The following is a 27,490-nucleotide window of genomic DNA, read 5'->3' as shown; positions in this document are numbered from 1 at the left end:
CTAATGGTAATATTGTCGCATGGAAAGCAGTTTGAAAAGTGTTTCCATTTCCCTTTAAAGGGAACACTGTGTTCTAATGCCTTTTAATGGCTGAAGGCTCCAAAATGGTGGAATGAGCTCCCCATTGACATCAGGACGGCAGAAAGCTTACACACCTTCCGGCGCAGACTGAAAACTCATCTCTTTCGACTCCACTTCGAGCAATAGAATTACTAACTAAGAACTGCTAACAGAGCACTTAATAAAGGACTGGCTTATCTATAGCCAGTTGAGTAGCACTTGAAATACTTGGCTCTATGAAACCTGATGTACTTTATGATTCTGTTTTCTTCAAGGTTGTGTCTTCCTGGTCGAATGTACTTATTGTAAGTCGCTTTGGATAAAAGCGTCATGCAGCTAAATGCAATGTAATGTAATGTAATGTAAGACCTGATGGGGGATTTGGAGTGCCTGAACACCTCCCTGCAGCTTAGGAAACAGACCGTTTCAGGCATGTCAAAACAAGCATGCAGGTCAAACGAACGGAGGAGCATTTTGATGTATTGTTCTCAAAAGCAACTGCTGTGGCAACAAAGTTGGACCTACAACCAATTCAGATCCCTCATGTCCGCAAACCTACAAAGCGTTACACCGGTCAGGCTTCAGCCCATATCCATCCCGATGCCCAGTCCTTGTACAGAGTCCAATTCTACAATGCCTTGGACACAGTGAATACTCAATTCATAGAGAGATTTGAACAAGCTGGATTCCACAAGCTGCAGCAGCTTGAAAATGTGCTGCTACACGGAGACATGGACAAGGTGGTAGAAGAGTATCCTGAATTGAATTCAAGACTACTGCAGGTGCAGCTGGCCATGTTTGGGGCTAATTACACCTATGAAACAAGCTCAGATGTTGCTAGCATTATTCGGGAAATGGTGCCAGAGGTGAGAGGTCTCTTCGGTCAGGTGGAAGCTTTAGTAAGGCTTCTGTTGGTCGTCCCTGCCTCTTTTGCAGAGGCTGAGTGGAGTTTTAGTGCCCTGAGGAGGCTTAAGACATGGCTTAGATCATCGATGAGTCGAACGAGGCTGAATAATGTGGCCATATGTCATGTGCACCAGAAGAAACTGGACAGACTGGACCTTGAAGGAATATGCCAGTCTTTTATCAGTGCCAACGATAAGCGCAAAAAGGCTTTTGGGTCCTTTACTTGAGGGTTGGGCTTTTTGGGCAGGTGTCTGGGAGGAAGTTGGGGGTCTTTTTGATTTTGAATGAGCGGCAAGCAGCTAGTGCGAGTCATGGCTGTAAAACAAAAGGGCAATTAAGTGTTCCTGTTTCTACTGAAATTGCGTGGCACAGACCTTTCTATGGATTGAAATGCTTTAATGTGATTATGGTTATAGTTGTACTTTATTCATCCCTAATCTCTGCCATTACAAACAACAAAACAAGAAAAGCTAAACTAGATAAAATAGGGCGATGTAATACAATGCACAATTAGACATTATGGTAAAACATTTTAACCAGTTAAGCCCCAAGCCTGTTTTTCAGGTCTCAGGTTTGAAAATGACATTCCCAGAACAAATGACTATATCTTCAATTCTAAATGGGGTAAATTAATAATCTTTTTTCTCAAAGCAATGATGAACCTGTGAGTTGGATGTAGAAAAAGTCAGAATCAATATAGATGTTTTTAAAGTAAATTCAGATTGAACATAGTAAAACAATGTAAATGATTGTGTCCGTGCAAAAAATAAACCATTACTTATTGTGAAAACCACCCTTGAATGATGGGATAGTAGACTAAAAGCTTTAGGAATCCAAACTATAACATATAAGTACCCTGTATCAAGATTGATGCAAAACAAGTATTTCCAAGGCACACCTTTATATGATCATTATAGTTATACAAAATAAGAGAATAACAGAATAACAGGTATAAAATCATTCCAACTCATACTACAGTTTAAAAAGGGAGTGATTTGTAAAATATGCATAACGAAAAAGTAAATCTGTTCAGTTCTGTTTCACATGGGTGTTGTTGAGATGTATCTATAGATTTAGTCCCTAATGTTGCTCTCAACGTGCAGCAGATTGATGCTTTTAACTTCAACATTTAAAAACAAATCTTCCCGGGGAGCATGCCCCCGGACCCCCCTAGAGGAGGTTAGGTCCCCCGCCCGCCCACACCCCCCGTCAAATTGTCCCACCCACATTGAGGATGCTTCCTACACCCATGCCTGAGACACAGTTTCATGACTATTGTTGTGTTTTGGCCCCACAGGCAGGGGCATGGGGTTTAACAGGTTTTAAAGTATCCAATGTGTTAGTGATTTTTTATGTATTTTCCTTTAGAATGGCAGGAAATTAGTATTCAAATTTGTATTGAATTTTTGGTCCCCCCCAATGTTGACTCCATGAATACGGCCCTGCTTTGATGTATAGGATAACAGGGAGAGCGCCAGAGCCCCTGCCCCACACTCAAACACTGACCCCGTGCCGAGTGTGTGGACTAAAGTGTGGAGGGCTCCCCCCCTCCTGCTCTCGGCAGGAGGAGAGCAGCCCTCCAGCCCTGTAAGGGCCCAGTGCGCCACCCCCGCCCCTCCCGGGACCCTCCGAAGGCCCGAGAACAGCGAAGGCGCATTACGTCCGGGGAGGGGGTCAGATGCCAACTGACCCACAACCCCCCTCCCCCTACCAGTCCTGTGTTGCCCCCGCAAGTACAGACGAGGAGAAAGAGCCCGACATGTCCAAGAGATAAAACCTTATGAAGGGGCCTGGTGTCGACCAAGACGCCGCTGTGCATATATCCTCCACACTCACACCGTTGAATAAGGCTGTTGACGCAGCCACAGCCCGTGTGGAGTGTGCACGAACCCCCGTGGGGCAGGCTCTCCCTGCCTGTCCGTAGGCATGTGCAATGCACTCGCAGAGCCAGCCTGCCAGGCCTTTCTTGGACAGAGCTTTCCCGATCACCCCGCCCCCGAAGCACACGAACAGCTGTTCGGTGCGTCTAAGGGCAGCCGTGCGCTCTACATAACATGCTAGCGCACGCACCGGGAAGAGGAGGTGCAGTTTAGCTTCCCTGGTCCCACCATGGGGGGGAAGACTAAAACCCCCTAACTGAATAGCCCTTGACCTGAACGCACTCCTTAGGCTCTTGGGCACAAAGGAGGGGTTCGGTCTGAGTGTCGCGCCGCTCCGGTCACCCCGAATCTGTAAACAGCTCGGGTGCACCGACAGAGCAGTTAACTCGGACACTCTTTTGGCTGACATTAAGGCAAGAAGCAAAGCTGTTTTCCACGACAATGCTTTCAGAGAGGAGAGCTCCAGAGGCTCAAACGGCCCCGAGGCCAGAGCCTCGAGCACTAGGGGCAGGTCCCACTGTGAGGTGGAGGCGTGCACTACTGGGCGCAGCCTCCTGACCCCCTGTAAAAACTGCGACATCAGTGGTTGACTAAAGGCTGACCTGCCGCCAAATCCCTCATGGCAGGCCGAGATGGCTGCTGCATACACTTTCACTGTTGAATGCGCAAGCCCTCTGTCCACCAGTAACTGTAAGAAGGATAAAATAGAGCCTAACTCACAAGATAGGGGCTCTATTCTCCGCTCCTCACACCATCCTAGCCACTTTGGCCTGTAACAGGCTGTGGTGGATCCAGCTCTAGCTGCCTGGATAGACTGAATAACACTATCAGACAATCCACCCTGTCTCAACCTGTCCCTCTCAGGAGCCAAACCTGGAGAGGACGGCCGAGAGTGGGTAACGCCCCGATTGCACCTGCCTCTTGAGACATCGCCCCCCAGAACTGGGGAACCGCCCAGGGCTGGCCCACCTTCATCTGTGTCATCTCTGAGTACCACGGCGCCCCAACGCGATCCGGAGCCACTAGGATGACTGACAGACGTTCTCGCCTCACTCTCCTCAGGAGGGGGAGAATGAGACGCAGCGGTGGAAAGGCGTATAGCAGCTTCCTTGGCCATGGCTCGTGTGCAAACGCGTCCACCCCCAAGGGTGGGTCGTCGCTCCGAGCCACGGAGAACCACAGGGCACAGTGGCTGTTTCGCCGGCTGGCGAACAGATCCACTTCCGCTCTCCCGAACTGGGCCCAGATCTGCTTCACCACCTTCGGGTGAAGCACCCACTCGCCTGGCAGGGGGCCGCCCCTCGACATGAGGTCGGCTCCCCCGTTCTCCAGTCCCGGGATATGGAGGGCTCTCAGAGATAACACCACCTCTGAAGCCCATAACCACAGTTCCTCCGCTGTGGTCAACAAGGCGGCGGATCGAACTCCGCCCTGTTTGTTGATATAAGCCACTGTAGTGCTGTTGTCGCTCCTGACCATTACATGTTCCCCCTGAATTAGGGGCCTGAAATGCCGGAGGACTAACACTACCGCCCGTAGCTCTAGGAGATTGCTGTGTCGAGACTCTGTTAGAGCCCAGCGCCCACCTATAGCCCTCTTCAGGCAGGTCCCTCCCCATCCTGTTCCGGATGCATCCGTGAACACTGTGATGTAGGAGGTCACCCGTCCCAGTGGAGACCCCCTCCGGAGGTGATCCGGGGACCCCCAAAACCGGAGGTTGCCCCTCACTGAGGGGGGTATGGTCACCAGCCGCCACTTGTGCCTCTTGGGATCCAAGCGTAGGCTGGAGAACCACCTCTGCAGGCGGCGCATATGTAGTAACCCTAACGGGACCATCATGTGAGCAGCCGCCATGAGACCCAGCGTCTGCATGACAGTAAAAGCTGTCACTGTTGCCCCCTGTCGCAGTCTGCGTACCCCCTGAAGAAGGGACGCACGTCTGCTCTCTGACAGGGTGGCGCGCAACGTGCCTGCATCGAGCACCACACCCAAATACAACGCCCGTTCGCAAAGCCTAATCTGGTTAGGTGTGTGATCAATTGTGCTGTGCAAAACATTGCCTGTTCCCGTGACCCAGCCATGACTATGAGGTCGTCTATGTAAAATAAAACTCTCATGCCGTGTGCGCGCAGCGGTTGAAGCGCTGTGGCCACACATTTGCTGAATGTGCGTGGGGATAGGGAATAGTCGAACGGCAGCCTGTTGTACTCGTAGGCTATTCCCTGGAAGGCAAAACGCAGATACTTTCTGTGCTTTGGAGCAATTTCTACATGAAAGTACGCGTCTTTCAGGTCGATGGTGGTGAACCAATCGCCTGGCTGCACCAGCCCCAGTAACTGTTTCATAGTTAGCATGCAGAATTTCCTGCGGGAAATGTGGCGATTCAGGCCGCGGAGATCTAGAATAGGTCTGAATTCCCCTGTCTTCTTGGGAACCAGGAAGTATATGGAATAAAGACCCTCTTCCCTGCGCTGAGGGTGCACAACAGACACAGCCTGTTTCTGCACCAGAGCCTGAATCTCTGCTGAGAGGAAACTCATCCCCTCTCGAGAGGATAGCTTCACCTCTCGCATGCCCATAAAAGGGGGTGGGACGCTGCAGAACTGGAGTGAATAGGACCGTTTCAGCGTCCTGTCCATCCACTTTGATAGTACACAGCTGAGTTTCCATTCCCCATAACACTGTGTTAAAGGGCATGCACTCAGCTGTGGGGCCGCAGCTATAAAGCTGTGGTACTCTCTGGCGACCCGTCCCGCCGCAAAACTCCCCGTGAAGGGAAGATTCGCCCATGGAGGGTCGACACAGAAAGGGCCGATTATTTACTGAGGACCCTGAACGCACCGCCGCACGCTCATGTGTGAGCGCGCGCTCCCTCAAAATGCTGTTTTCACCCTTACGGTGAACATCATTAATCGGAGTCCTCATAGGAGTAGTGCGGTCTACTAAGGTCCCTGAACGCACCGCCACGCGCTCTTCTATGTGTGCGGGCGCTGCCATAATGCAACTCTGGTAACCTGCATTAATTGGAGTCTTACCCCCAGGCTTAGTGTGTTCCCCAACAGCAATATGCCGGCCATAATGCCTCTGTACCCGTATAACATTACGATAGCTTTGTTTACGTTTCATCACTCTCATCTGCGCACTCCCACTAGCCTCCTCCCTTACAGGAGCTATGGCTGGGGCGGCGAGTGGGGAATCTGTACAGACATCATGTGTAAGTGTATAGCATTGTGGAAACAAAGGCCACTTAGACTTGGCCGAGACGCTACCTCCCCCCGCCAGTCAGCTTCGGGCAGACGGCGCACCCCACCCGGCCGCTCTCTGCTGCTGATGAGCCTGCCGAGGTCGGGCAGCCCTTCCCCGTGGCTGCCGATATGCCGGTACCACGTGATGGGCCGTAGAGGTGGAGGGCGCCGCAGCTACGGGACCCCCGTGCCAGCGCCTCTCCCTCCGCTTCACTGTCGCACTGCGCTCCCTCACCTGCATGGAAACGCGTGAAGGAGCGGGGCCGGAGGCGGGGCCGGAGGCGGGGCCGGAGGCGGGGCCGGAGGCGGGGCCGGAGGCGGGGCCGGAGGCGGGGCCGGAGGCGGGGCCGGAGGCGGGGCCAGCGGTAGCATCCTGCTAAGCTGGACCCTTTCCTCCTCCAGCCGGCTGAAGCGCTGAGTGACCGAGGAGATTGACCCAAAGAGCCCCTCCGTGGACACGGGGGCTCCGAGGAGATCTTCTCGGTCTTTTCTAGATAGGGCAGTGAGTCCCAACCACACGTGACGAGACACCACTGTGGCCAAGGAAATCACCTGCCCTGCTGCAGCGGCCACGCCATGAATCAGATTATTCATCTGACCTATAGCGCGGTCCGGATAATCGCTCCCATCTTGTGACAGGAGGGCGGGGGCGGCTGCCTGAGGGGTGATCAGGGAGACGCCCAACACGCCGAGATTATTGGCTGCAGCCGCCATCTGCGTACCGAGCTTGAACATCGTGTCCAGATATTCCAGAGTGTCTTGGTCCCGGGGCAGCGGAGGCAGGGGTCGCTTACCCTCCGCCCAACCAGCCGCCCGCCGAAGCAGATGGACCGCCAGGCTCTCATCAAGGGGGGGCACCCCCGCACAAGCTGTGTCCGAGCGGCCCTCCACCTTGATGATGCCTGCCATAGCGGCTACTGGGGCCTTCGTCTTAAATGGCTGCTGCCATGTCGCCTCCACACACCGCCATATATCAGGCAGTTGGGGCGAAACAAAGGTTGGTTGCGCTGGATGCACCGGGCCGTAAAACCCCTGTCTCAGGCGGCTTATAGGCCTCGGTGGCAGCGGTGGTGGGAGCGGTAGGCCTACGCGCTCCGCTGCCAGGGTCATCACCGCTGGGAAATCCAAACATGCAGACCTGAGAGTCGGACCTCCCGACACCGAGGCGTCCTCGCCCTCCTCCTCCGGAATCGGGGTTGTCTGGCCCCACGGAAGGGAGAATCGGAACGGCACTTCCTCCTCTCCTGACTCGCCCATCTCGACGACGTCGAGATCCGAATTCTCCACCTCCTCCTGCGGAGTCTCTGCTGACAGGAAATGCTGCCCACGATGCTCACGCGTGAGCCGAGGAAGCATCTGGCAGGCTGAGCATGCCGGCGTCGGGCCCATACCGCTCACAGCGTGGTTAGGCCCCATACACAAAAAACAGCAGGGGTGTGGATCCGCTCCCGCGATCAGGTTTGGACATTTCGGGCAGGTCCTGTGGTCAAGAACTGACTCCATTACTCTAAATGTTCCATCTTTCTAAGCTCCGTGAAAACACTTCCGCTTGCTGAAGAGAAAAGGATGATAGTCAGGAGGCGAGGCCTCCTTTTATACGGTGTGATGCGCGTGCATTCAGGTAGGCCCACCCTGGGCCGGCTACGTCTATAGAAGTCTCAGTGGGAGAATGCTTGCGGGGTAAGAGAGTACCCATAGAGTCCAGTAGAGGGCGGAGCCTGTGAGAGATATAACAACACTTTAAAGTAACAACACTTTGAATAATTATCTCTTTTAATCATTTTCTCTCAGTAATCACTCAACTACTGTCTTTCCAACAAACAGATTGACTCACTATCATCACAATGAAACACGTCCAGAAGAATGTCATGCAAAGCTGCCTGCCTGCCTTCCTTCGACTCTCCCTGAACTGCCTGATCTTTTAATGTTCAATGTTAACCAATTGTGCAGATAGCATTAAGTAGAAAAGATCGCCGATGCTAATGTGCCGTTAGCCTACCTCCCGCCCCCTTAGCACCTGGTGGAGCGGGCGATAGGCTACTCTTCAAATGTTTCACAAAATACTTACCATCATGACTACTCTTGCTGTTTAACATTTGGGTTTACTTCATGTTAAGGCTAATACAAATGACAAGGCTAAGTAATGTGATGCTAACTAACGTGCTCGCTACTAGCTATGTAGCTAACTTGACTATGTTCCATGCAAAACATGTGTATTACCTGATATGTTTGGTCCAACGACTCCTGGTCCTTTCATCAGACGGGAAGCGATAGAACGAGCAAGTGGTATGATCACTTTTGTGATTCCAACCTGGTACAAAGCACACAGGCATCTTGTAAAAGTGAATTTATTGGAGCAATATCTTATATGTATTGGAGGGAATAAATCAGTTATGAGATCTTCTTCTTCTTCTTCTTCTTCTTCTTCTTCTTCTTCTTCTTCTTCTTCTTCTTCTTCTTCTTCTTCTTCTTCTTCTTCTTCTTCTTTGCTTTAATTGCGAGTCGCAACCAGTCTTGGAGCATTATCGCCTATGACATCACTTATGCGACCCAGAATGGGATTTGGGATTTGTAGTCTTTCTAGTTGCATATTTTTTAGGGCTGTCAGTCGATTCAAATATTTAATCGCGATTAATCGCATGATTGTCCATAGTTAATCGCGATTAATCGCAAATTAATCGCACATTTTTGATCTGTTCTAAATGTACCTTAGAGGAATATTTTTCAAGTTTTGAATACTCTTATCAACATATGAGTGGACAAATATGCTTTATGCTAATGTTTATTATCATTTGAACAATGACAAATATTCTCATGAATATTAAACACAACAACCTGGAACCTCTCTCATTCAATAATACAATACAAATGGTGTGTGTGTGTGTGTGTGTGTGTGTGTGTGTGTGTGTGTGTGTGTGTGTGTGTGTGTGTGTGTGTGTGTGTGTGTGTGTGTGTGTGTGTGTGTGTGTGTGTGTGTGTGTGTGTGTGTGTGTGTGTGTGTGTGTTGGATCGTTGGAGCTATGTGCAACTCAAGGCATATGCTCGAACGGGAGCTGCCTGGACGCTGCAATCATGTTGCTGCAATCATGAGTGTGCTGACTTCTCCTACAATGTCCCGCTGTCTGGCTTCCTGCATCAAGTCAAGTTCTCGGCGCAGTTGTGTGGATAGAGCGCTCCTCTGTTTTCATTTAAACAGCTCCTTATATCCGTTAGCGCAGCTAGCTAGCACCCGATGCTAACAACAACAATGCACGTAAGGTCTCTCTCTTGCTCACTCGCGCCACACATACACACACCCTCCCGGTCCTCCCGATGGCCAGTCGGTTCTGCCGGTGAGCGTGGAAGTGTGGTCTGCCACAAGCGGGCGGCAGGAGCGGGGCTGTCAGCAGCGGGGCTGTCAGCAGCATCAGTTTGTAGATGGTATTTTAACAACCTGATCTCACCAGAATGCGTGACTCCACCACGACTCCTTAACACCACAATGCGTGGTGGAGTCACGAACTTTGTTACATTTGCGTGTCGGCACCACGCAAACAACCCCAATGTAAAGTGAATGAGGCTCCTTTGTCGTGGTGCACACACGCATTTCTACAACGTGCATTGTGTGTAATGCAACTGTTATTTTTATTAAATTAGTTAGTTTTTAAGGAAGGCCAGAGCTTCAGCTGTGTCAAATAGATTGTTCCCTTCAGTTAACGTTATTTAAAAGATAATGATCATGTCCCCTGTATTGTATTACGAGCGTCCATTCCCATTGGATAACGGAGAATTTTACACCCGGAAGTAAGTAGCCTATTCTCCTTACTGTCGATTGATTTTACAGTGATATCTGCACTACTCATCGACTAAAAAACACCAAATTGTCCTTGTTAATTACACAACATTGATTGGTTTGAATTGTGTACAATGCTTTTGTATTTTCCCCCTTCGATTCGGAGAAACAAATATATTTTCGGAGTTTTTGGACGGCAGAAGACACTACACTACCCAGAATCCTCAGCTATCGTTTGGGACTACACCATGTGCTTAGCTTGACAAACCCCGTGATCAGTCCTCAACCTCTGTGATTGGATGCGCGACGTTTACACAGAGCGTCCAAAAGGACTTTGAAATGGAATGAAACCCATCTACGGCACACTATTCAAAACAGGAATCGAACGTGTCCTACCCCCCTCCCCCCCTTAGGTCACAGGCTCCTCCAACAGTGCTACGCAATAAAACAGATGCACAGAAAAAATTGTGAAATAGTGCAATAAGAGTCTATATACAAGTGATTGGAATATGATATATTAGATAAATAATTTCTAAGTAGCAGCCAGATGAATGTTATTTCTAAATTCAGGTGTTTAATAGTCTTCTGGCCTGTGGGATGAAGCTGTCTCTGTGTCTGGTGGTTTTAGTCCGAATGCTGTGGTACCGCCTGCCAGACTGCAGCAGACAGAACCGTTTGTGGCTGGGGTGATGGGGGTCTTTTATAATCCTGAGGGCTTTCTTTAAGGTTAACCTGGTATTTTTAATCCACTACATTTATTTTAGTTACTTTACAGATTTTGATTAATGATGTGAAATATAAACAACCCTTAAATCAGACTTTAGTTACACCTGAATGAAATTCAGTGAAGGTGATTGTCAAGTGCCAACAATCAGGCGAGATATTTGATAGTTGGTGCTTGAGAAGACTAAATATTTATCTGCAGATCCGTTTAAAGCATGTTCATTACTCGTTATTCTCTAATAGTTCATTAAAGACTGTATATAATTGCTATTTTGCACATCCCTTTCAAGATTTCAAGATTTTCTAAGGTTTATTGACATATCATATACACAACAGTGTAGTTATGCAATGAATGAAAAACTTGGGTCACAGGTTCCTCAACAGTGCATTACAAGACATCTATCAATGTGTGTATACTTCCACCATTACACTGTCGTATTCTGCACATTTCTTTAAATAAAGCCTTATTAGTTAGCACATCCTCCTATCAGGCACTAAACTGTTTTACTCTAGATATCATTTGAGTATCTTCTTGATATTTTCTATTCTATATTTATATAATTGACCTTCTACTTTCCCACTATGTTGTATGTACTCTTAATATTTGAATGTTTTCATAAAATATAACACATTCAAAAGTGCTTTACAAAAATGAAAGACATTAAGAAAAAGGCATTTTAAACAGTCATTAAAAAGCAACACAATCTTCCTGCATTGCAATTACTCTAAACGTGTAATAACGTGCTTTAACCAGTAGGTGGTTTGGGTTAAAAGGCTGTCAAGTTTACAGTGTTAACAAAATAAAATATACTGCTGTTTCCGGTTTAGTTTACGACGAATATTATTTTGTTATTGTTTTGATATTTGTAACACAAAAGCGATGGAAAAAACCCATAGCAACCAAAAAAAGATGGTCTTAACATGACCCAGTCGTATAGTAGTTAATAAAAAACAATAATATCAAAACAAAATATTACTACTAACTTTATTGTGAAATTAAAACAGAACGGTAAAAGAATAGTTTCCGGTGTATTCTGAGCCCGATCTCTGTAGATAAATAAAGAACTAAGACAGATGTGTAATATTTAATGCAGCCAAACCATTTATTACAATGCATTCATGTGATGACTTTCAAAGAGTAAAGCAAGCACTGCTGAATAAAGTATGATTTTCTCTTTTACGAAACCTTTTTTTTTCATATGGAATGCAGTTGGAGGTCAACCAATCACAGAGCTTGAGGACTGATCACGGGGTTCATGATGTAGTCCCAAACGATAGCTGAGGATTCTGGGTAGTGTAGTGTCTTCTGCCGTCCAAAAACTCCGAAAAAATATTTGTTTCTCCGAATTGAAGGGGGAAAATACAAAAGCATTGCACACAATTCAAACCAATCAATGTTGTGTAATTAACAAGGACAATTTGGTGTTTTTTAGTCGATGAGTAGTGCAGATATCACTGTAAAATCAATCGACAGTAAGGAGAATAGGCTACTTACTTCCGGGTGTAAAATTCTCCGTTATCCAATGGGAATGGACGCTCGTAATACAATACAGGGGACATGATCATTATCTTTTAAATAACGTTAACTGAAGGGAACAATCTATTTGACACAGCTGAAGCTCTGGCCTTCCTTAAAAACTAACTAATTTAATAAAAATAACAGTTGCATTACACACAATGCACGTTGTAGAAATGCGTGTGTGCACCACGACAAAGGAGCCTCATTCACTTTACATTGGGGTTGTTTGCGTGGTGCCGACACGCAAATGTAACAAAGTTCGTGACTCCACCACGCATTGTAGTGTTAAGGAGTCGTGGTGGAGTCACGCATTCTGGTGAGATCAGGTTGTATTTTAAACTCGATGCGCTCTGAAACTACGGGGCGGCCGAGAAAAAAAAATACACATGCGTTAATCGCGTTAAAATAATTAGTGGCGTTAACTTGACAGCCCTAGTATTTTTCATAGTCTTATATCTCAACAGTTTTACGACAAACTGTGACTTTTTTATATGGAAATGATTGTTTAAGATTGACAAACATCATATGTGTCATTCGTGGGACAATTCAAACGGGATCAAAAGATACGTTTTCTCTCTCCATTGAATTCAATGTATAATTGTTCGCTTCCGGGGTCCCATGGACTGGAAGTAGATGGGCGTGACTTCGCCTCTCTATTGGCTGGAAAGCTTCAAAGCTTCATAAGGCTTCGGCTGAAGTCGAATAGTCCATTTAGCTTAGGAACCTTCCTAAAGGAGTGAAATGACCCGGAAGTCCCTCAGTGGCAGCCATGATAAGTGCCGTTCGAATTCTCTAGAATGATGAGAATGATAGGAAAGGAGGTTTCAAACTTCCTTTATAACCTCCTTTAGCTTAGGAACCACTGGACCTCCCTAACCGACAGGAGAAGCGAAAATGCTCCCCCACAATGCCTTGCAGCCGCAGCATTTACCGTCACTCAACAGTCGGCCCGTTCACGGAAACAACCGATTATGACCGAGAAACGATATCATGAAAGTTACGGTGCTTAATATTAAGTGGTAAGTTGTCAAAGTGCTTTGTTTTGAACATTCATCAGTATTATAATCAAAAAGAGAAATATGAACGTTAGTTTTTACTGATATTATCAAATAAAGTCAACATTTCACAGTCTTTAGCTCTTTACTGAGCTGTGTGGAGTTTGTTCAACTTTTAAAAGATGTTTGAATGGTGATATACACAGTGATAGATGTTAAGGACTAACGTTTATAATAAATACATTTGTATTGATTTTAAGATATTTTCATAGTTCATACAATCTTTGGGATCATTAGTATTAATGTGGACCGGAGGGAGAGGGTGACGAGCATAAGTTTCACTTTCCTTTTTTATTTCAATTCCAACTTTGGTCATGAAGAATATGTTGTCGGCGTTCATAAAGCAAAACAGCAGCATCGGAGCACGGTGCAGAGTCTCTAGATGAGTTTACAGTAGTCCCTCGTTCTTATTAAACATCCATGTTGTAGTCCGCTGTATAGAAAACTGTAGTTTCCATAGTTTCCCCACAGCAGCAGACGCACAAAATGACGTCCGCTGGCGCATCATAAACACGTCGGATAGTGAAAGTGTATTCTGATTCTCTAAACTAAAGCGCTGCACTCTCTTCTCCTAAGTCCTTTTGAATTCTCCTATCCACTATCCCTTAACCCCGTGACGTTTCACACAGAGGTCAAGGAATAGACGATAGGGTTAAAACTTAGGAGCTGATTTTTAAACTATTCGACTGCAGCCTTCATCTCGCCATCACTACTGTCGTGTGTCTCCCCGCCAACCGGGGCCGCTGTGGGCCAGGGAGATAGAACAGACCCCACGAACTCTTGTGATGTCCGGAAGAAGTCAGCATGGCGGATTTATTTTTCACTTCATGCTTTTCTGTTCACTGTTCTGCTATAATGTATTGACATTTATAACGAATATGTAACCCCGCGTGAGCTGTGTATTCAGACAGTAAGGGCTGCAGAGGGATCTCGCTGCACCGCTGCCTATCTCCCTGCTCACATCGTGACTTGTGACCCAGTTGGGTTTGGTGAGTTTCCTCCTCCGTTATTGCTTAATACTCATCTCAAAACGTTATCATGCTCCTGTAGCAGTGTGTTTTTTACATACTCAGACTGCGTTTGACGTCGTAGAGGCTGCCTCCTGGCCTATTATGATGTTTATAGACAGAATGAGACTACGGTAATGCAGGGGTGTGTGTAGCTTTAGGCACAACGGGAGTCTAGTAAGGTTAATGCAGTTCATAGTCATCTTTATGTATTATACTTGATAGAGACGGGGCGAGAAACACATGGCAATGATACACCGTAAACCCTGATTGCAAAACCAATGCATCTGCAAGTAATGCAGATGAAGTCAATTATATATATGTCAGGAAAATGAATAAATAGCCTACAATGAGCTGTATAATACTGCGGTCAAGCCAGCCTCCACTTCGGAAACTACAGTCAAGCCAGCCCGCCCGTTGTATCGCGGTGCGCGAATATCCTATGCATTACGGTAGAGGCCTGGAAAAACTGCCTTCAAAATAAAAGCGCTTACTCTGTCAATAACAAATATACCTAAAAAAACATACCAAACATATTCATATATACTGGAGTTTAAAGAGCCTGTGACACCATCCTAACAACTGTTGTGCAATGAAATATTGGGCTACTAGTAATCTCGAACCGTCAGTTTAAAAAAGAAAAAGCGATACCGTTCCGTTAAATATCAATAATTTCGAACATCGCGGGGAAATTCCTTCGACTCATTTTGAAGTTTTGGGGGAAGCCGGAAGTGACGTCAATGCGGGAACGCTTCGAGAGCCAAACACGGACAAAGTGTGTTGTCATGCGTAGAAATAGTGAATTACTGAGATTAGGCACGTTAATAACGTTTTAATGAAGTTGACTACAGTATATTCATATTTGTCAGTGCTTTCATGTCAATTCGGCGACATAAACATAAATGATCGTGGTGAAGATGATGATTACATTAGGATTAAAAATCGGGAGTGAGAGCTGCTGAATTTCCTCCCGTCGGATGTGATATAAAAACAAATCGATTATTTTTGTGGTTGTAAACTCAAGTGGATGAAACTACATTTATTAGTGCTTTCATGTCAATTCGGCGAACATATGATACATTAAATGATCGTTTGTTTGAGCCGGTCTGCATTTCCTGATGAGAAAACAAACCGATGCTTTTTGTAGTTGTAGTACACCAACAACATGGATTAAACGTGTGTTTTTGTTTTTACCACAATGGGAAATTAATGGATAAAATGCACGGATTATTATTATTATTCCCACTCCGATCGGGACACTAGGTCCACCGTTTCCCCGCAGTGAGGCTCCCCCCGTTGACCGTTGACGGGACGAATCCCGATGGGCCGGTACCGAAGTGGGCCGGTCGGATAAGTCACCAGCACATCCCCCATAGGCGGCGCGTGAGGCTCAGGTTTGAGAAGGCTAAATAACTTCTTTTACCTGACGCTGCCCGCCTCCAGCGTCTATAGAAAATAGATGAACTCAGTGTGCGGAGTTTAAATCTCTCAAGTCATATTACAGGATAAAGGAAATACAGTTTAAACTGCCGTATGCAGAGAAGACGCCGACGTGTCGCACTTATCATTCATATTACATCATCAATCAGTTGATCATCGATCATATATCATAATATATCATATATTTCCTTATCTGAGTCAGCTTCTCCAGCCTCATCTGGCCGTGCAACACTCACAGTGTCACAGACTGTATGCAGAAGTATTATTTAACACATTATGTTGACGAAACACTCGAGACAAATGTAATTAAAGTCAGATCCACGCGTGTCTTAGACGTGAACGCGCTCTCAGCTGGAGAGAGAAACCCTGGCTTGATTTACCGAGTTGATAACCAGCGTCGTCGGACCGCTTAGCGAGATCTCGTTTGTTAGTTTGTTGTTGTTAGTTTGTTTGTTACTCAAACATATCCAGGGTCTGTTGAACTGGCTTCGTAGTACAGGGCACAGGTGGCTAGCAGCGATAATGTCAAAGACACAGACATTATACATTATATTTGTATTTTACCAGGATGCAGTGACACAAATATTTACATATTTACATTTACTATATACAGCACCTGCCGCCCCTGACATCCCCACTCCCCCCGTTGACAATTTACTAGCGGTACCGAAGTGGGCCGGTCGAGAGTCCCGGGATGATTTTTAGTCCCATTCCACCACTGGCTACATGACCATATGATCGCCCATATTGACGCACCTCATTCCTAAACTTCTAACAGATACAACATAAACCGATCCTTCAGCCTCATATGAGCTCTCAGACACGTTCAACATTAACCTGTCATCGCTGTCTGAGCTTGCTGCTGTGTGCACCATCGTGCGTTTACATCTGACTGTATATATATAAAGGTTTACATGCAGATGCTGTGATCCTGGACGGTGCAGCTGGAGCGCTGTGCCCGCAATGACGTCACCCATCATTTGGCGGGACTTGAAGAATCCGCGAGAAGATCCAGAAAATTGTCAAAATTGAAGGCAGATTAATGGTTATCAAAGTACAAATATCCAAAATCAGTTCAGTAACGGTTTTCAAGGGGACAATATGTACTCAAATTGATGGGTTTGGATGATGGGGGAAAACCGTGTCACAGGCTCTTTAAATTAAGAAATATCGACTATATAATGTGATCAATAATAATTTTAAAACAAACTACATATAACTACCACATTATAACTGAGTGAATGTAAAACTTAAGGATACAGTTATGAAGACATATCTGACCATTACATTCATTATTAAAATGTCCATTTCCACTGGGTGACTAATTTCAATTGTTATTGACCGAGTAAGCGCTTTTATTTTGAAGGCAGTTTTTTCAGGCCTCTACCGTAATGCATAGGATATGGCTGGCTAGTGTATTTTCCGAAGTGGAGGCTGACTTGACTGCAGTTAAATAATGCAGAGAATGTTGTAAGTGATCAGGTAAATGCATTATATATACATGTAAATAGAACAAGAACAGAATGTAAAATTGAATATTGTTCCGTAAATTAAAATTAAATGCTGTTTATTGTAGTGATAACTATTTTGATAAATACATTGTAAGATGCAAACAGATGAATGCTTGAGGTCATGGAGCTCAGGAGTTTAGCAGTCTTATGGCCTGTGGGTAAGACTGTCTCTGAGTCTATATCTCTGAACAAAAGTCCAATGTTAACGTTGTGATGTCAGAATCAAATTGGTTGATCTTGATCCAGCAATAATGTACAAAGCATAACATATTTTGTTGTCTGACATTTTGGTTGAGGTTTTTTCACCCCAAACTGCATGTGAATGTTATCAAGTGGGCATGTCTGTAAGGGGCCACGTGTGGGTATACTTAGAACCTGATTGTATTCAGAGATCTTGAGGAGGGAGGTCAAGAGACCCCTGTAGATATGGCCAAGCCAGTTTTTCCCCTGTCAAATGTAGCTTACCTTTGGAGACTATGCTTTCTTTACAACCCCTGAAAGGCTGAATGTTATAAATAATAAGTGTGTATTTTGGTGCAACGTAAACAATTGAAACTGAAGCTGAAACTATCTTGGGTTTGTTTCTTTTACAGGTTTCCTAGACTGATCTCAGTGGGACGAAACTTCAGGAGCCTGAACAAGGATCAGCGAAGAAACCAAATTGAACACAAATAAAAACACCAGAAACTAACAATGGATAAAGTGACTATCGGTGACGAGGTGACGAGACAGGAGCCGCTCCCAGAGCCTCTACTGATAATCCTGTCCCCACCTCCGCCTTTCTTACCCGGCGCTGGTAAACCAACCATGTTTTGGCACAAGTGGCTAAAAGCTTTTGAACACTACTTTCACGCTCTTGGTGAACACGAGCTTGCTGAATCCTCTAAGTGTGGGCTCCTAAGGAACTGCCTTGGCCTTGAAGGCCAGCATATCTTCACCGCTCTGATCCAGAGTGAAACTTCGTACACAGCAGTCATCTCCTCGCTGACGCTTTACTTCTGCTCCGATCACACCTCTCAGATGTGCCGCCTTAAATTTCATCAGAGGGCTCAGATGCCCGGGGAGGGTGTAGACGTGTTTGTGTCTGCGTTAGAAGAACTGCTGAGACCTTGCAATTATGGACACTTACAAGACAAACTTATCCTGGATCAGCTGATTGAGAAAACCAACTGCCCACCCCTCAAAGAGAGGCTGCTGTTGGAGAGGGAAACGTTGACCCTGGACAAAGCATTGGCCATTGGTAAAGAGGTTGAATCTGCTTTCAATGAAACTGACCTGTTTAGTATTCATGAGGTCAGTGTGGACATTGAAGACGATTTAGGCCCTCCTGTTCCAACAAAGCGTAAAAGAGGAAGACCTCGGCGTGGGGAGGGAAAGCTGAAAATTGAAACAAAACCACCCTCGATCAAAACTCATACAAGATCATCTAGACGCAAAGATAGTTACTATTACAGCAATGACAAGCAATATTATAGTGAAAATGATGGAGGTGTGTCTGAAAGTGCTCATGAGACTAATCTAGCTTTGGATGAACCCAACGATGAAGCAGCTAAAGAGGAGAATGCTCATGAGACTAATCTAGCTTTGGATGAACCCAACGATGAAGCAGCTAAAGAGGAGAATGCTCATGAGACTAATCTAGCTTTGGATGAACCCAACGATGAAGCAGCTAAAGAGGAGAATGCTCATGAGACTAATCTAGCTTTGGATGAACCCAACGATGAAGCAGCTAAAAAGGTGAAAAGAGCGTTATCATCATCATCCTTAGATTGGATGGAAGAGGAAGGCTGCAACTATGCTAGTGATGGTGTCGATGATGAAGATGTAGAGGTAGATGAAGAAATAGATGAAGATGAAGAGGTAGATGTAGATGAAGAGGTAGATGAAGATGTAGATGAAGACTTTAAACCTAAACAAAAAGGCCCCTACTGTCCCATTTGTATCACGACACGCTTCAGAGACATAAACAAGCTCAGCAGACACATGAGGATGCACACGAAGGAGAAACCGTTCAGCTGCCCGGTCTGCTCTACGACCTTCAGCCAATCCTACCACATGACCCGACACATGAGGAACCAGCACAATGCGGGACAACACGTCTGTTCCACATGTGGGGAAAGTTACAAGAGCCTTGCGGATCTGCAAAGTCACAAGAAGATGCATTTGTCATGTCCAAGCTGTCAGAAAGAATTCACTAACAATAAAGCGTTGTGTAGTCATGTCTTGTCACACAGCGAAGACCAGTCCACCCAGGTAGAGGGTCAAAGTCAACTTGAGGGTCAGAGTCCTCTGCAAAGTGATGAAATAAAAAACCAAGAAATCAAATCAATAAACAAAGATAATGATGAGAGTATTGATATCAATGATAATGTTGCTGAGAACAGTGCAGACTCTGATAATAGTGATTCTCAGGATGAAGAATGTGAAGATAATGTTAAGGATAAGGACACTGAAAAAGCTACATCTCAAGATGGAGGCAGTCCCAAAGAAGAACGAGCCTCCAAGACTAAAACAAAGGGCCATGTCTGTCCTATCTGTGTCGACAGGCGCTTCAAAGGGGCAAACAAACTCGCAAGACACATGAGGACACATACAAAGGAGAGACCATTCGGCTGCCCTGTCTGCGATATGAGCTTCAGCCAATCCTACCACATGACCCGACATCTGAGGAAGCAGCACGGCATGGGTCAGTACATCTGCGAAAAATGTGGGAAAAATTTAGCGAGCTGGCTGGAGATGAGAGCACACAAGAAGACTCATGCTGTTGACGGCCTGACATGTATTGCTTGTGATAAACAGTTTAAAGAGAAGGCTGCCCTAGTGAGTCACCTTAAATTACACAAGAAGGTCCAGGCCAAACCCCAAAGCCTCACCTGCGGCGATTGCGGCAAAGTATTCGGTCGTATGTATCATCTGAAAAGGCACATAGTGACCCATCGCAAAGCAACAAACGGAGATATTTACACGTGCCCTGATTGTCAGAAGGATTTTGCCTTCCCAGAAGACCTCAACAAACACCTGGAAATTCATTTAAAAGAAAACAATGGAACCTGTCCAAAATGTGACGAAACCTTCAGTAGTCCAGAAGACCTAGAGGCGCACATGGGAGTCCATGAGAAGTCTTACGCCTGCAGCACCTGCGGGAAGAAGTTCAAGGTCGAGTATGCGCTGAAGAAGCATGAGCAAGGGCATCAAGACGAACAGTTTTATTGTTCGTTGTGCCGCAAACACTTCATCAAGCTGTCCCACTACAAGAGGCACATGACGGTCCACGACAGACGGGAATCTAGATGTCCTCACTGTGACAGCATCTTTCTGCAGCTAACAGCTTTTAAGTATCACCTGCGGACTCACACAGCGGAGAGGCCGTACCAGTGCACCTGTTGCATCGAGACCTTTGAGGAGAAGAAAGATCTGGATCAACACTGCTTGAGACACAGGAAATTCAAGAAGGAGATGCCAAACTCGTGCACTAGGTGCGATTGTGCTTTCTCTACACTCCTTGAGCTGACGGACCACATGAGCTCACATGATGGAGAGCAGCCAATGACCTGCCCCATCTGTGGCAAGACTTTCCTCAACAAGAGCAAAATGGAAAGGCACCTGAGCATCCACTCGGGGGAGAGGCCGCACCTCTGCTCCATCTGCGGCAACGGCTTCCCCTCGGCCGCCAGCCTCAAGTTACACCTCCACATCCACACCGGGGAGAAACCCTTCCCGTGTCCGCAGTGCAGCAAGAGCTTCAGGTCGTCCAGTGGGCTGCGGCTGCACGGCCGGCAGCACATGGAGGTGCGGCCCAGCTTCGAGTGTCTCGAGTGCGGCAGGACTTACGGTCGCATCACGGAGCTGAAAATGCACCAGCGCTACCACACAGGGGATAAGCCGTACGCATGCACCTGCTGCAACAAACGCTTTATTAGCAAACACAAGCTGAACGTTCACATGAGGATACACACGGGCGAGAGGCCGTACGCCTGTCCTCACTGCGGACAGACATTCACACAGACTGGAGACAGAAACAGACATGTCAGTAAATACCACGAGTTAGATACTGCAGTACCTATCTCCAGTGAAGATTAGGTTGCTTTTGAATGATTGTGCCGGTGGTTTTGCATGTAGGGGGTGACCAGGTGCCAACAAGCCACATTGTTTTTGAGGGACAATGCGGGACATGTTACTGCGTTGTTTAGAGCTGGATTAGATGTTTATATAGTGATGGAATTAAATATATGTGTTTTGAATGGAATTAACTTAACAAATTATTATGAGCAGAAAAAAATGACCAGATCTAGCTTGCTGCCTTGTGTGTTAAACGTTAATTAAATCAGCTGCTGTTACCTCATCGCTTTTGGCTTCAGGAGGAATATATCCTTGGGTTGGTGGTAGAGCAGGCTCGCACGGGCGACTGTCAATCAAATGTGTGGGACAAATGATCAAAATGCTGGGCAGTCCCGCACAAAGCGGGACACCTGGTCACCCTATTTGCATGTGTGTTGGGGTTGGGAGAAATTACAATCAATGAATGCAAAACCACTGTCTTCTCTGTCCAGACTTTACTGTCTACAAACAGTTTCTCCCTGATTTGTTATTTTCTGCAAGCTTCATACCTGGACTCTCTTCTATATCACTACATTTTACCACTTAATACAACAGCTGTGCATGAGGGTTTAGTCATTGTAGTCCATCCCCCTCGCCTCTTCTCCATACAAGCACCTTGCACTCCTAACAACTCACACTAGTGACAGAATGCGAGTTTCACAGTTTAGCGTGCCCAAATCTGTCATTATGTTAGTATGCTACATACTAGTTTAAATTAAGTAGTATCAAGTATATCACTGAAATGATGCAACAAAAATTCGAAGATCATTGTTCAATGCTTTTGTTGTCCTCCATTACACAGTTTGTGTTACATAGTCTTATGTTGTTTCTTTTCACATCTTAGATTATTTTAGTTTCGACTTCTCGGTAACCAAGCGTTTGTAACTGTGTTAAGAAAAGTGCCATAAAAATAAAACTAGTATTCACTCTGCTTGCACATGTAATGAGGCATCTGCCTGAGCGGGGGTGGGGGGGGGGGGGGTCATTGGGATATATATATTTTTTAATCCTCTGGTGCAGAGAGAGGAGCTGTGGATTATTGTTATTGATTAATGCATCTGTTTCTTAGGGTCAAAAACACTAAACTCACAACTTAAAATGAAAGCGTTCAGTTTATTTAATAAAAGAGCACATGTTCAATGTGAAAAGTGACAGTAGATCAGATTAGTTGCAATTTGGTGCTATATATATATATATATTTTTTTTTATAATATATATATATTTTTAAACACCTTTAATTTCAGGGGGGTCGCGGGTAGGGTTGGGTACCGAGAACCGGTTCCGGTTCGGAACCGATTCCAACGGCATCATTTAGAAATGTGAATTTCGGTTCCGCTTTTCGATGCCTGAGGAAATGTTTCTCGCCGCTCTCCGTAGCCTACTGTGTAGGCTTGTTTGAGACACATTGCGGCTCGCCTCGAAAGTAGACGAGAGTAGCCGATCGCAGCCGGGGGAGGTCTCAAAAAGCTCGCCTGAAGTCGGACAGCTCGTAGACGGCTTCTTCATCTTCTTCATCTTCTTCTTCTTCTCTCGGTTTTTTGGCGGATTGCAAACAACTTTAAGGTGCATACCGCCACCTCCGGAGTCGGCTTGACTCGGTTTGCATTTATAAAGAATGCACAAATGTGTTTAATCGTTAATGTCAGATATGTACTAAGTAAATACATTTGTTCCTGCTCAAGATTAGATTCAACTTTATTGTTATTGCACAGATTACAGGTACTGAGACAACGAAATGCAGTTTAGCTTCTAACCAGGTGCAACAAGCAGTGAAATGAAAAGTAATGTACACAATAGACAGAATAAAATAGAATGAATTGAATGATGAATAAACAGTGAGGGGTATGAATACACTAGATATCAGCCTGTGAGCAGTGTGTAGTATGAATATGCTAAGATATATAAAGTATGAAAACGATAAGCAGTGCAAGTATAGTATAACACAGTGGTTCCCAAACTTGTTGTGCCCAAGGCACACCAAAGGACAAGTCAAAATCTCAAGGCACACCTATTGTGCAAAATAGCCCTGATAACACGTGTTATCACTCATATGTAAAATATCTGTAAATGTGCATAATTATTTACAAATGCCAAATAAAATGTAACAAAGACAACTATATTACTCATGAAATATTTAGTAACGAAATATTTCAGAAATGAATTTGAAACGTTATCAAATTAGGCTTCATCAAAGCAGCAACACACTCATTTAAACCAGACAGGTCACAACATTAAAAATGAGACAAAGGAAATTCAGCACAGATAACTGTCAATGCAAGGAAGCTGCATTGTCCATGGTCCTGAACTACAAATTATAAATGTAACATTTCAGCAGAGTCGTTACTAAAAAAAAGTAATATATTACATATTACATATTACTTAAGTATTACACTACTTCGTTACTCTCTACATAAAGTAACTCGTTACTTTACTCGCAGGGCCGGCCCGCCCCTCCCTGCAGGCAGATCACGCAGACTGCTAACGTTTCAAATGTTCTCTTTAGTTCAGTTTCCATCCTGAATGTTTTCCTATCTGACCATGGCTGTTCTCTGTCTCCTGCTATCTGTATATTTTGCGCAGTCTATCTCTGCTCACTCTGTTGCGTCGGCGTGTTCTCCTGCGTGTTGGCCATGTGTTGCACTGGAACCAGACACCGCAAAGAATTAAGCCGAGCACGTACGAACTGCGCATGCGTGAGTGGCAATAACTCTCCTTACCAGCAGGCGGCGGTAGTGTGTATTCGTCATTCAAAACAGGCAACAACCGGAAGACAGAGAAGAAGAACAGACAGTGATATAAACAAACACATAGCGTGTGCGGTAGCTCCACCTTAGCATGTGTTATTTGCAGGTGCTTGTTGAGGTTTGACGTGGTGTCACAGCAGTGGATAACAGCTTCTGGCCTGGACACAGTTTGCACCTCACCGTCACATTCCTGTCTATTCTTCGGACGAACTCAAAATAATGGGCATACGTCCTCCACCCCTCGAGAGTTATCGCTGACTCAGCCATGTTTATGCAGCACTGCAGGTGGAGATGTAGTCGCGCAGATTACGTACATATAAACCTACAAAGTACTGATATCGTAAATAAAATAATTATTTTTATGTAGTTGTATATTGCAATAATAACGTATGGTTGTCACAAATTCCCACGGCACACCCGGACTTGCCTCACGGCACACCAGTGTGCCGCGGCACACCGTTTGGGAACCACTGGTATAACATATATAGATATTAATTTCATGATGATAAACATTGTGGAACAATGATGAAAAATGGGAATGGATATGGCGACGTAAAACTGACACAAAACAACGACACACTTTTGCCGAGCCAATTGGAGAGTTTAATCAGCAGCACGGGGTAAAAACCACCAATGAGCGCTCAGCTCGAGATACCAGCGAGCGGCGTGCGTTGCCGCTTGGCGGTGGGCGTGTCTTGAGCTTGGGGAGTCAACGCGAGCAACCCGACCAACAACCAACCACATGAATGTCCCGCCCCAGACATACAAAGCAAAGCATTCATGCTACATCCATGCTGGCTAAATATACTGTCTATGCTTGCTAGCTGTCCATTCAAATGAAGTACACTGGATATAAACTCCCAAAACAAGCGAAAACCTACCAGTTTCACCCACTGTCTCTGCCACCTCCCCCCATGCCTGGCTCCTCCGGTTTGTATCCCTGTATGTAAAGAGGGACTGGTCATAGAGTACCGGGTGATTCCCTACCGCCACGATAATTTTCTCCTCCATTTGTTGACATATGGGAAATAACTGCGGTCTGGCTCTCCCAACATACACACGGTTTGATTGGCTAGTGCTTGTACTGTCAGATTTTCATACGAGGGATTTGATTGGCTGACGCCTCCGTCGAGGTGGCAAAAGTAGAACATTATTGCTCTACTTTTGCAGCGAGCAGCGTGAGAGAAGCTACGCTTTGCTCCCACAATGCAGTTCGGCGAATCGTGACGTCACCCCATTCAAAGTGAATGGGCAGAAGCGTTGAAGCGGCAACGCACGCCGCCGTGTGTAGGGGCCGGAACTGCGCCGCAAAGGTGCGGCCCAGCTTCGAGTGTCTCGAGTGCGGCAGGACTTACGGTCGCATCACGGAGCTGAAAATGCACCAGCGCTACCACACAGGGGATAAGCCGTACGCATGCACCTGCTGCAACAAACGCTTTATTAGCAAACACAAGCTGAACGTTCACATGAGGATACACACGGGCGAGAGGCCGTACGCCTGTCCTCACTGCGGACAGACATTCACACAGACTGGAGACAGAAACAGACATGTCAGTAAATACCACGAGTTAGATACTGCAGTACCTATCTCCAGTGAAGATTAGGTTGCTTTTGAATGATTGTGCCGGTGGTTTTGCATGTAGGGGGTGACCAGGTGCCAACAAGCCACATTGTTTTTGAGGGACAATGCGGGACATGTTACTGCGTTGTTTAGAGCTGGATTAGATGTTTATATAGTGATGGAATTAAATATATGTGTTTTGAATGGAATTAACTTAACAAATTATTATGAGCAGAAAAAAATGACCAGATCTAGCTTGCTGCCTTGTGTGTTAAACGTTAATTAAATCAGCTGCTGTTACCTCATCGCTTTTGGCTTCAGGAGGAATATATCCTTGGGTTGGTGGTAGAGCAGGCTCGCACGGGCGACTGTCAATCAAATGTGTGGGACAAATGATCAAAATGCTGGGCAGTCCCGCACAAAGCGGGACACCTGGTCACCCTATTTGCATGTGTGTTGGGGTTGGGAGAAATTACAATCAATGAATGCAAAACCACTGTCTTCTCTGTCCAGACTTTACTGTCTACAAACAGTTTCTCCCTGATTTGTTATTTTCTGCAAGCTTCATACCTGGACTCTCTTCTATATCACTACATTTTACCACTTAATACAACAGCTGTGCATGAGGGTTTAGTCATTGTAGTCCATCCCCCTCGCCTCTTCTCCATACAAGCACCTTGCACTCCTAACAACTCACACTAGTGACAGAATGCGAGTTTCACAGTTTAGCGTGCCCAAATCTGTCATTATGTTAGTATGCTACATACTAGTTTAAATTAAGTAGTATCAAGTATATCACTGAAATGATGCAACAAAAATTCGAAGATCATTGTTCAATGCTTTTGTTGTCCTCCATTACACAGTTTGTGTTACATAGTCTTATGTTGTTTCTTTTCACATCTTAGATTATTTTAGTTTCGACTTCTCGGTAACCAAGCGTTTGTAACTGTGTTAAGAAAAGTGCCATAAAAATAAAACTAGTATTCACTCTGCTTGCACATGTAATGAGGCATCTGCCTGAGCGGGGGTGGGGGGGGGGGGGGGTCATTGGGATATATATATTTTTTAATCCTCTGGTGCAGAGAGAGGAGCTGTGGATTATTGTTATTGATTAATGCATCTGTTTCTTAGGGTCAAAAACACTAAACTCACAACTTAAAATGAAAGCGTTTAGTTTATTTAATAAAAGAGCACATGTTCAATGTGAAAAGTGACAGTAGATCAGATTAGTTGCAATTTGGTGCTATATATATATATATTTTTTTTTTATAATATATATATATTTTTTAAACACCTTTAATTTCAGGGGGGTCGCGGGTAGGGTTGGGTACCGAGAACCGGTTCCGGTTCGGAACCGATTCCAACGGCATCATTTAGAAATGTGAATTTCGGTTCCGCTTTTCGATGCCTGAGGAAATGTTTCTCGCCGCTCTCCGTAGCCTACTGTGTAGGCTTGTTTGAGACACATTGCGGCTCGCCTCGAAAGTAGACGAGAGTAGCCGATCGCAGCCGGGGGAGGTCTCAAAAAGCTCGCCTGAAGTCGGACAGCTCGTAGACGGCTTCTTCATCTTCTTCATCTTCTTCTTCTTCTCTCGGTTTTTTTGGCGGATTGCAAACAACTTTAAGGTGCATACCGCCACCTCCGGAGTCGGCTTGACTCGGTTTGCATTTATAAAGAATGCACAAATGTGTTTAATCGTTAATGTCAGATATGTACTAAGTAAATACATTTGTTCCTGCTCAAGATTAGATTCAACTTTATTGTTATTGCACAGATTACAGGTACTGAGACAACGAAATGCAGTTTAGCTTCTAACCAGGTGCAACAAGCAGTGAAATGAAAAGTAATGTACACAATAGACAGAATAAAATAGAATGAATTGAATGATGAATAAACAGTGAGGGGTATGAATACACTAGATATCAGCCTGTGAGCAGTGTGTAGTATGAATATGCTAAGATATATAAA

General features: G+C 45.5%; 1 protein-coding gene across 1 annotated transcript; it reads left to right on the top strand.

Annotated features, from left to right (window-relative positions):
* Positions 1–13,929: 13,929 nt before the first annotated feature.
* LOC117447796 (zinc finger protein 585A-like) lies at positions 13,930–22,141 on the top strand. Its single transcript, XM_034084690.1, has 2 exons — positions 13,930–14,149; positions 17,712–22,141. The coding sequence occupies exon 2, from the start codon at positions 17,812–17,814 to the stop codon at positions 21,196–21,198; it is 3,387 nt and encodes a 1,128-aa protein (XP_033940581.1). The 5' UTR covers positions 13,930–14,149; positions 17,712–17,811; the 3' UTR covers positions 21,199–22,141.
* The last annotated feature ends 5,349 nt before the right edge of the window (positions 22,142–27,490 follow it).

Source organism: Pseudochaenichthys georgianus, chromosome 1 (assembly GCF_902827115.2).
Source record: "Pseudochaenichthys georgianus chromosome 1, fPseGeo1.2, whole genome shotgun sequence".
NCBI lineage: Eukaryota > Metazoa > Chordata > Actinopteri > Perciformes > Channichthyidae > Pseudochaenichthys > Pseudochaenichthys georgianus.
The sequence above is the reverse complement of the archived record's forward strand: the minus strand, read 5'-3'. Positions and strand labels throughout refer to the sequence as shown.